At 39.7% G+C, this 11538-nt stretch overlaps 1 protein-coding gene across 1 annotated transcript; it reads left to right on the top strand.

The window, feature by feature from the left end:
• The first annotated feature begins 640 nt into the window (after nt 1-640).
• On the top strand, nt 641-3573 carry LOC148013999 (glucan endo-1,3-beta-glucosidase, acidic isoform-like). The gene is made up of 2 exons (XM_087667112.1): nt 641-1122; nt 2261-3573. Exons 1-2 carry the CDS (start codon nt 1011-1013, stop codon nt 3205-3207), a joined length of 1059 nt encoding a protein of 352 aa, XP_087523238.1. The 5' UTR covers nt 641-1010; the 3' UTR covers nt 3208-3573.
• Nucleotides 3574-11538: the final 7965 nt, after the last annotated feature.

The following is an 11538-nucleotide window of genomic DNA, read 5'->3' as shown; positions in this document are numbered from 1 at the left end:
TTTTCCCAACAACTGAATTAAAACATGGAGAGGACAATACTAACTCTCTTTCAATTTTTCTTTCTATGTGTTAAGAGTCAAGACTCAATCAAAATTTTGACTCATGCTAGAGAGAGAGAGAGAGAGAGAGAGAGAGAGAGCAAAAAGATTTCAAACGACACATCCCAAACACCACAACATTGGAGTCCTTGGTAAAACTAATGGTGGGAATTCCAACGCGTCTCAACACCATACTAAGTGTGTGTAGTATTAGAATCGGGGTATGATTTGAGTACAACAACTAGCGTATGACTAGATTAGGGTGGTTGATCAAAGCGGTTGTGCCTTAAATGACTACATCATATCTATCCTCAATTGTGCATGAGATGAGAGGCAATTTAATTATAGAGTAAATATTGAAGTAGTTGCCTAAGGTAGTGGATGACCATGACCAAGGTGGGCAAACCCACCCAGGTGCGAAAAACTCTACCCTTCAAAGGAAGACTTCGTAGTACGTCTGCAGACAAGCTGTTATGGGTTTGAACTTTGAAGACCTTTTGAATCCTTCTCAAGGGATTTTACTGCTTAACATGGGAAGGGCGGGGCGATTCGACATTGCGAACCCGGCCCCAGCTTGTATATATAAATAAGTGTAACGCAGCTAGTATCATCAGCAGCCATAACCATACCTCGGCCACCGCCCTGTAACCATACAGAGTATGGCTTAATCAGTCTTTATTTGAGTACTTGATGTGTCTGCAGCCTTCGCGGCCTTACTAGCTTCTTAGCAGCCCCTCAGATCACCACCGGCGTGCCCTAATTGCTCTATAGATCATCGACCAATCAATTATCGATAGCTGATTCGACGTTTTGCCATTGGCTTGCTTACCAGCTCTTGTTTCTTGCGCACAGCAGACTTAGCACAGAAACTAATTATATCAGCCAGACATCGCCTAGTTGATTCTTATTCCCTCAAATAAAGCCCTGATCATCAACGCTGTACTAATCCTTAATTGGCTGCACTCGAGACCATGATGAATATGCAGGCGAAGCAGGAGAACGGCTCCAGGATCACTGCAGTATGGCAATTTGTTAATGCCATGATGTTGCTGCTGGCCGTGTGCCTAAACGTAGCTGATCAAGGTGGCTTCCGTTTTCCTTTCTGACATCATTCGTGGCCGCTGATATTAATGTTTCTTAAACTTAAAATTTCGAAATTGTTGTCTGCTAGATCATTCTTGCTTATCATGATTAATTACTGTAAAAAAATCTCCCCTCCATCTCCCTCCCGCATCAGGAACTTTTGCACCCAATTGCTCCAATATATTGATCACTCTCTGATTATGTTGGGTATGGCATGAAACCCAACGTCAAACCAATTGCTTGAATACATTGATCACTCTGTACTCATTCTGTTGGAAATGTCCTGAAACCTAACAGACTTGAGGCCAGTTGGTTACCATGAATACATTAGCCTTCTTTATATTAAGATCCTGAATCCTATATTATTAAGTATTGTGCTCTCGGATTTGAGGATCAATGTAAGGGCATTATTGATCTTTGCATGCCTCTGCAGACCTAAACTCCATGATATTGTCATTCAAGAATAAGTCAACTGATCTCTCAATTGATTACACGCAGCTCTGATCAGCTCATCTGGCAAGTTTCAATCAGGCCTGAGCTTCTGTTCATGTCCCAAAAGCATGCACAATATTGGAATATACGTGAGGTTGTATACTTTAATTTCGTCCTACTCGCAGACTTTCGTCTGCTTAGATAAATCTTCTTCCTTTGTGGCCCATTTTTTATGATATCCATATAAGTCACTATGCAATACTCTTCTTCCTTTGCGGTACATTTTAGATGTTTTCCCATGTTATAAGTCACAATACAATACTAAAAAATAAACCATCCTTTGTAAGTTGTAACCCATGTCGAATATGATCCGCATTAAGATGATGATGTCTCGTAGCTTGTATGGTGATTGGAATCATGCCAAAATTTGTGCATCTTGCCTATTCTCATTTCCTTGGAGAACTTCAAAGAGAGTCTAGTCCTTTTCAATGAATCATTCTAGTTCTGGATGTGTGTAATTGGTGTCACAGTATTAACCGTAAACATTGTTCGTTTCACAACTACTGTTGTAGTTTTAGTTATTTAAATTTACTTTATTTGATTGGAAGATATGGAACATTTGCAATCACATGTCTTCCTACGTAATACTGCAGGCAACCTCCTATGCTAATTCAATGTGTGTACTTGATGTCCTTGAATTGATCAGCATCTGCGGTAGGAGTGGCGTACGGTCGGGTGGGTGACAACCTTCCCTCGCCCCAACAAGTGGTGACACTTCTACAATCCAATGGCTTCAAGGATGTGATGATCTATGACACAGACTCGCAGGTCCTTCAAGCCTTCATGGACTCAGGCAATGGCATCAGCCTGATTGTGCATGCAACCAACCCAGAGCTGCAGGGCCTTGCAGCAAGCCAAGACACGGCAACCCAATGGGTGCAAAGCAGGATTGTGCCATATTCCTCCATCATCAAGTACATCTCAGTGGGCAATGAGGTCCTGACAGGGAGCCCAGGCAACTCCCAGTATCTGCTGCCAGCCATGAACAACATAAACCAGGCCCTGGCATCTGCAGGCCTACAAGGGAGCATCAAGGTCTCGACCACGCACTCGTTCGGTGTGGTGAGCGTGTCGTACCCTCCATCGCAGGGGCAATTCGAAGGCTCGGTGCAAGCAGATATGGCATCTATTCTGCAGTTCTTGAGGGCGAATGGGGCGCCATTCATGGCAAATGTGTACCCCTTTCTAGCCTACATAGGGAGTAATGATATAGACCTGGGATATGCATTGGGTAATCCAGGCAGCACCACAGTGCAAGACAATGGGCTGCAGTACAAAAGTCTATTCGATGCGCAGGTGGACGCGCTCGTGAGCGCCATGGAGGCCCTAGGCGGGTATGGCGATGTAAGCATAATAGTGACAGAGAGTGGGTGGCCCTCCGCGGGGGACGCCGCTGCAACCGTGGAGAATGCCAAGACCTACATTGGCAACCTCATAGCCCACCAGGGCACCCCCAAGAGACCCAGTCCCCCACTCCAGGCCTACATCTTTGCCCTCTTCAATGAGGATCAGAAGACTGGCGCTGAGTATGAGCGCCACTTTGGCCTCTTTAATCCTGATCAAACCAAGGTCTATGACTTTACCATCGGCTAACATCATTATCTAGATTGGGAGTTGTCTTAACACGAGCTCATGTATCTATCCAATCATAATAAGAATAAGGTCCAATCTTGAATATTCAACCATTGATTCAGCTTGTTCATTGCTGTCGGTCACATCATTGACGACCATCATTAGGTTGGAGTTGTATTGTCGCCTGTTGTATCAATCCAATAATCATATTGTATTATCACCATCTAGATCAATCCAATCATCATAATTGTAAGGACCATATTAAGTTAGCCATTTAGGCCTCTTGCCTCCTCTAGTTGGATGATCGATTGACATTATTAGAGTTTGATAGGGTTGTATTATCATAGGCTGTATCAATCTAATAATCATATTGCATTGTGATGTGTATGGTGTTCTTGGTTTGGACTTGTTAGATGCAACTCTTGCTATTACTATAAGTACAACCACCCACTCCCAAGGTAGTTTGGTTCCTCTCTCTCTCTCTCTCTCTCTTTGTCTCTGCCTCTCTCTCTCTCTCTCTCTCTCTCTCTCTCTCTCTCTCTCTCTCTCTCTCTCTCTCTCTCTCTACCATTTTGGGCACATTAGGGAGGGTTCATGAAACATTTCCAAACATGCACTTCATGTAGGAGTGTGTGTCTGACATGTCAAAACTAGATTTGCAATGCAAAAGGTAGACATACATAAAACTTGTTCGTCACTCTTAAGATAATAATCACTTGGGCACACTTTCACATCTATATATGACTGAAGGTGATATATCTTTCCAACTAGCTAATGATAATTCATTGAAAGATAACGTGCAAAAGAGTTATTAATATATGTTCGCCAGTGTGTGCACCTAAGCAGAACGGACATGCTTTTTGCAAAGATTTTCACTCCTCGATTCTTGCCATATTCTGTTCTCTCTAAAACCATGGCATGGTTCATCTTCGACACATGATAGTATAAATCAGTAGTTCCCTCTCTTACTCAACCCACCCATGAATCCTTGAGCTCGAGATGCCATAGTTTGTAAATACCTCTTTTCTACACGCTTGTCCAAGGAAGACAAAATGGCAAACCCTCCTTTTGCTAACAAGACCTATTTTTCAGTAGCCATCTCCATCTTGTTGCACTTTTGGATGGGATTCCTCTATATCCTAATTATTGGTGTGCATGTTTTCTCACCCACTACTACTATGCTTTTCTATTCATGCTCTCTACCTTGGTCATATTCTTAAAGTCCGATGCTAGTTCTATTGCATGCTTTCTCCTTTCTTGTTGCTTCATTGGCTTCTTCCCAAGTATGAATGTTGCCAAGCATAGATTGAAGTTTCTTTTATTGCCCAAAAGAATGAAAATCATGAAGATGTGCTAGTCAAAATAGTAATGCATACATGTCCCAAAGTCTACAAGCCCTTAGCAAACTCATTGCTATGGAGCAACAAGGCATTAGATGCCCTGAATCGGATTGAAAAGGATGCAATGAGCTATAGAACTTTTACCCCATGCTTGCACCATGTTTTTATAGAAGCTACATACAACATCAATAAATTCTTGCTGGTCTCCAATTGTCAATGCACAAAGAACATTAACTGAGTTGGAAAACTTAATAAAGTGTGATGTTACCAAGAACCCTCTTCCATTTGGTGTAGCTCATCCAATGACCTAGTATGTCACCAATTATATAAGAATGATTTCTTGCTTCCCAAGCACACTCTTTGAGATTATAGGAGAAAAAAGGACACTTGCATCAAGATGTAAAAATGGTAGGAACCCTTTGAATTCTGTGGATGAAAAAGTACGGGTGCATGAAGCTGAATCACCTCTTTCAGTCCAAACACTCACTTTGCTAGATTGTCTTGAAGGTAATATAAAAGGAAGAGCACAACTTTACCATGTTTTTGCTTCTTTGTATCAAAGTTCTAAATCTTTGTACAAGGCTGCTCGCTATCCAAAAGACCCCATCTACTCTAAAACACACATATTTTCTTCCATGAATTTCTATGATGCAAAAAAGAAATATAACATGCTATCAGAGCCTTGCCCTATCATCTTTCTAGTCACAAAAAATGTTCCAAATCCTATAGCAAACATTACAATTATCCTATACCTAAGATAGCTAACTCACAAACAGGAAATAAAACTTTTGAGCAACTAGAAATGCTACTAATGAAAGAAGTAAAGTAAGAACCAGTAAGCATCATGCCACCTTCATTTTCAAGAAAATGCATTGTTGATGCATGAATAAAAGCCCAATACTTACACTAATCCTCTTCTTGGGAATGATGTGTGACAAAATAATAATGTCATTGAGATCTAGCCACTACAAGCTCATGAAGTCTACTTCGAATTGTCAAATGTATTGGGATAGCAACCTAGAATATTTCCAACCTTGGGATGCTTGCCATGCTTAGAAGTGATTTGTGAAAATGGAATAGGCACCATATTTTGCCACACATCTAAATTCAGGATGTTGTTAGACCCTTTCAGTTGTGTTCAAGTTGTTTCAGACCCCAAGTTGAGTAATTTGAGCTCATACAATGTAATGGCCTTTCCTCCACATGAGGCATTGGAAGTGATCAAGTCAAAATTTTGTCCAAGTTCAAAGTAAAAAAGACATCCATCTTTTTCCCCTTAAGAGGAGAGGTGGCATGTATGGTGTTCTTGGTGTGGACCCCTTAGATGCAATTGGTGCTATTACTATAAGTAAAACCACCCACTCACAGTTGAGGGCGACTCAAATTGCTCTCTCTCTCTCTCTCTCCCATTTTGGGCACATCATAGTATTTTGAATCACTTGTTCAACCTCTCAAAATCATATAATTCAAACTAAAATGTTACTTATATCATTGTATAACCACTATTTGATAATTAAACATCATCATTAATCGGAGGTGTATAACTACCCATCAATCCAATCGACATTAGGGTCATTGAATCAGTCATTTTGGCATCATAATGACCCCTCCTCAAATCAAGCTGGTCTAGCTATATGATTGCACTAATTGATCATAAGACAATATGGTTAATTCAACAACTAAAAATTGACAATAGTCATTGAAATAATTATCAATTTGGCTGCTTTTATCCTATTCAAACTTCGAACCAAAGTTTGAAATTTCCACCTACTTAGGAAATGCCACAAATTGGAGTTGTAAAAGACCCATATTTATAAACATTCCAAAAGAAAAAATTTCTTTATTGTATTTTGAATCCTCACGACTCATGACTTAGGAGTCTCCATAGCTTTCACCTTATCAAACATGTTGATGTTCCATAAAGGACTAAGTGGCATAATAATAGCTTGTTTATCAATACCAAGCCTCAATGTTCATGGAAATGCGAAGTTGTATTAAATAAAAATACATTTATATATCTCGAACCTTCTTTTAAAAGAATATCTAACCTTGGTCATATCTAGCATAGTCTTAGACCTTATATAACTTATCATCAAGGCTCTACATATAGGAGTGAAAAAAGCTTTATTTCCACATTAGCTAAGTATAGCTCTTTGGTGTAGACTATTGAAGATTTCTATGCGTGGAGAAGCAAAGAATTTTTTCGAAAAGGCTTCCCTTCTCTCCATATACACCTTCTCTCTTCGTGGGCTTGAAACATCTTAAATTCCTAGTTTTCTTCATCATCTTTATCTCCCTTTGTTTCCTTCTTCTTCTTCTCTCTGGTTGTGATATTGTTCCCTCTTCACCTCCACTAACTTAACATGCATCAAAAGCTTAGAATTAAAAATATGTAATAGATTAATAATAACCCATTGACTATTGTCACCTTGCTCCTATAGATCCAAACATTCAAGATATAAATACTTCTTGGCCGATTCCATATAGGGGGAGGAATTCCACACATTTCCTATAACAAAAGTTCCTTCTAGGATATTGTTCTTGGGTGAAAGGGGAAAATTAAAACTTGCAAAATTTTAGTATATTAGTGTTTTCTTGGTAGTTCAAATAAATATGAGGAATTGTTTCTACCTCTTTCTCACACCTTGGATAGAGATTATTACCGATCCCAAATTTTTGTGCTATTTTATAGAGACCTTTAAATAGCATTTGCAAAAGGTAGGATGCTTTAGGTTGGATACTATTGCTTCATATCAGTTGAAATTAATAGACCATTGTTTGTGATTCTAGTTTAGTTTCTACCTAGTTTTGAGCTTATTGATTAGAAAAATTATTGACTACTATCACATACCCCCTATCTTTTAGCTCCTTTTGCTCCCCGCTCTTCCATAGCCCTTGGCCATCATAAAAGTAACTATGCTCAATCATTATTGGCATTGATAATAACACATTGATTGATACCATGGTATTAAATAGCTCATAGGGCAAAATGATACTAGGATTCATACATAATTAAACCACGATCATGCAATGATGACCAAACCATAGCAAGTGTATTGAAAAATAATATTTATTGTATAAGTATTAATAGATAGTATTACATGTATAGAAAAAGGACTTTAATTCCATTCATACCTGACAGACCCAATGAGTTGCATATCCCCATGCTTTATGGCTACACCCTTGGCATACATTACACAAAGATATGTATCTTCGAAGAAAGAAACTAAGTAAGCTTTGGCTACTTCTTAGAAGGCCTCTAGAGTTTATTCATTTCTCACATCCATACTTCTGCTTTTGTGGTGCAAGCAAAAGGTGTCCATTGAATCAATAGATCCATGCTCTTTCCATACTTCATCTCTCATAGAGAAAATACATGGTCGTTTCTTCTACTGCAAATACTTTGCTTATGAACATGCATTGTCGGAGGCCATTATTGCTAAGAGGCTTGCTATAGATGTGTGTTACAACCCTGACTCTATGCAGAATGCATAACAGGATTGCATTGATGTATGAGGAAATATAGTAAACTCCTGCAAGCATTGTGGTAAACCACCATTCTTATTCAAGAAATCAATATAGTAATAAAAAAGAACACCATAGAATCATAAGGAAATATTACATAATGACTATGACAATAGTAGGATACAAATAAAGTGAGGATATTACTAAAGTGAAGCATTGAGATAAGAAAAAATTAGGGCACAATCTATTATGGCTGTATTCCATCATCAAAATCTCATCCTTTATAACAACATGATTATCAAGATAGAAGAAGCATAATGCCCTTTTAGGCCATGCATGATCAAAATTTCCTAAACTACAAATCACACGATCTTTTAAGTCCATTTACATGAAAGACTTGTCAAGAATCGTGTGGTGGGGGGACTTGCTCAAGATGCTGCGCCGAACACACACAGAATGCACAAGGAGAAGCTCACTCAAGAGACAAGAAGAGAGATGGAGGCAAAAACGTTTTCTTGTTGGTTTCTTCTTCTTCTTCCACACACTTTACAATGTACACAAAGTATAGATAAGATACAACATAAAGGAAAGTGGCCTACTAAGTCAAACAATGCATGACCGATTACACTAGTCGACTGGCGCTATAACTATGCCAACTGTAAATAGGTGTAACAACCTGAATATAATAAGTAATGAGTCAGTGGCCATGTGAGAGTCATAATGACCAGTGACGTGCTAAGTGTAGACGTGTGGACCCATCTAACTAGGCGGTCCATCATCAATGTCCACATGTGTTGAGCTTTTCATCTCAACACTCCCCCTCAAGATCAACTGCATCTCTGCAACTCCAAGTAAGCTTCAAAACTTTTGAAGCTTCTCTGTACCCAATGCCTTTGTGAAGATGTTAGCTATCTGATCCTGTGTGCTGATATACACCAAGTCAATCTCACCTGCTAGTACCTTCTCTCTCAAAAGTGGTAGTATACCTCAATATGTTTTTTCCTGGCATGGAACACAGGGTTTCTAGCCAATTGTATACTGCTCATGTTGTCACAATAAATGAGAACTGGACCTTCCACCTACACATCTAAATCACAATAACTTTTGTAGCCATACTATCTCACATGCTACAATAGCAACACCTCTATACTCAGCCTTTGTACTCGACAAAGCAATTGTAGATTGCTTTTTACTGCTCCAAGTAACTGTTGCACTACCAAGAGAGAACATGTATCTGCTGGTAGATGTCCTATCATACATACTACCAGCCCAATCTGCATCTGTGTATCCAAACACCTGTACATATGTACCTGCCTCATAGAAAAGTCCATAATGTAATGTGGACTTCACATATCTCAATATGCGTCTGACTGCATCCAAATGTGGCTTTCTAGGTACTTGCATAAACTAACTCACAAGACCAACAATGTAGCTCAAGTCTGGCCTTGTAATGGTCATGTAGATCAAACTCCCCACTATCCTCCTGAACATAGTAGGGTCTTCTATCTCATCCCCAACATCAGCACTCAACTTTACAATCTGCTCCAACGAGACTGGAAGTGGTTTGCATGCTGTCATACCATACTTGGACAACGTATCTAAGCCACACTGTTTTTGGGATAGCCATATACCATAATCACATCTGATCACCTCAATGCCAAGGAAGTACCTTAGCTCACCTAAATCCTTCATCTCAAGCTTCTTCTTCAAAAAGTCCTTAACTTCAACAATCCCACTATCGTTATCACCTGTAATAATCAAGTCATCCACATAGATGACTATGATGACCAAACCTGCATCTCCCTTTCTCACATAAAGTGAGTGATCAACATCAGAAACATAAAAGCCAATATTGATAAGATACTCTCTAATCTTGTCAAACCATGCTCTAGGTGCTTGCTTGAGACCATAGAGTGCCTTCTTCAACCTGCACACATACGTGGGATGTTGTAAATCTTCATAACCTGCTGGCTGATCCATATACACTCCTTCCTGCAAATCACCATGCAAGAAGGCATTCTTCACATCCATTTGCTGCAACCTCCAACCTCTGGCTGCTGCCAAAGTAATCACATATCTAACAGTTGCCATCCTAGCAACTAGACTGAAGGTTTCCTCATAATCTATGCCATATGTCTGGGCATAGCCTTTTGCAACCAGCCTAACTTTGTACCTATTAACAGAACCATCTGCATTGTGCTTAATATTATAAACCCACTTACATCCAATAGCTTTCTTGCCCTTTGGCAATGATACTAGATCCCAAGTCTTATTGGCCTCCAATGCAGCCATCTCCTCATCCATTGCTGCATCCCAATGAGTATGACCAACAGCCTCCTCAAAACATGTGGGCTCAACATACTCAATCACTTTCATCATATAAGCATAATGGTGAGCTGCATAACCTTTAAAACCAAATCTGTTAACAGGGTATCTCACCCTACTAGACCTTCGTACCACTGGATCACTCAATGGAGTCTTTGCATTGACGTGTGCTCTCTGCACACCTGGAGTCCTCACTGAAGGAATGCCAAGCTCATCATCGAAGCTCTCTGAGCCACTAGAGTCTCCATCAAGAACTACATCAATGCCATTTGACACTTTATTCTTTTCTTTGTCTTTACCTGTAGTGCTATTAGATGCACTTAAAGATGTAGAGCTACTCCTTAGTCTCCCAGACCAAGGACTACCAAATGATGTCTCTGGTCCACTAAGAGTCCGTGATTCTTGCTTTTCAGTCTGCACATGAGTGTCATGATCATCATCATCATCCAATGCATCATCACTAGATGCATACCAACTGCTCATTTCATCAAAGATGACATCCCTGCTCACTCTGAACTTACATGTGACAGGGTTATAACAACGATACCCTTTTTGCTCTAAAGAGTAACCAATAAAGACACACTTTTCAGCCTTTGGATCCATTTCTTCCGCAACTCATCTGGCACATGAATATATACAATACAGCCAAACACTTTCAAGTGAGAGACATCAGGCTTCTTACCTGTGAAACATTCTTCGGGGGTCATACCATGAACTGCAGCTGTGGGAGTTATGTTCGCAATATAAACAACAGTATGAACAACCTCACACATAAAATGCTTAGGCATATTTTTTTCAGCCATCAAGGCACGTGCAACTTCTGCAATATGCTTGTTTTTCCTTTCTGCATTCCCATTTTGCTATGGGGTATACCTACATGTGAGCTGTCTCTTTATCCCATGAGACCTCAAAAAATCACTAAACTCATTCGAGAGGTACTCTCCCCTCCATCTGACCTCAAGCACTTTACTTTCAAGCATGTTTCTCTTTCAACTGCAGCCTTGAAAGTTCTAAAGTGCTCAAACGCTTCACTCTTTTTCTTCATAAAATATACCCACAGCTTTCTAAAACAATAATCAATGAATATGATAAAGTATGAACTGCCTCCAAGAGATACATTTTGTGTAGGCCCCCAAATATCTATATGCATAACATCAAGGATATTTCTGCTTGCATCTCTATCATGTGAAAAGGGTTGTCTTGCCTGCTTACCAAACTGACA

This window comes from Lygodium microphyllum, chromosome 25 (assembly GCF_053477565.2).
Source record: "Lygodium microphyllum isolate KBCC chromosome 25, Lygodium_microphyllum_v1.1.10, whole genome shotgun sequence".
NCBI classification, from domain to species: Eukaryota; Viridiplantae; Streptophyta; class Polypodiopsida; order Schizaeales; family Lygodiaceae; genus Lygodium; species Lygodium microphyllum.
The sequence above is the reverse complement of the archived record's forward strand: the minus strand, read 5'-3'. Positions and strand labels throughout refer to the sequence as shown.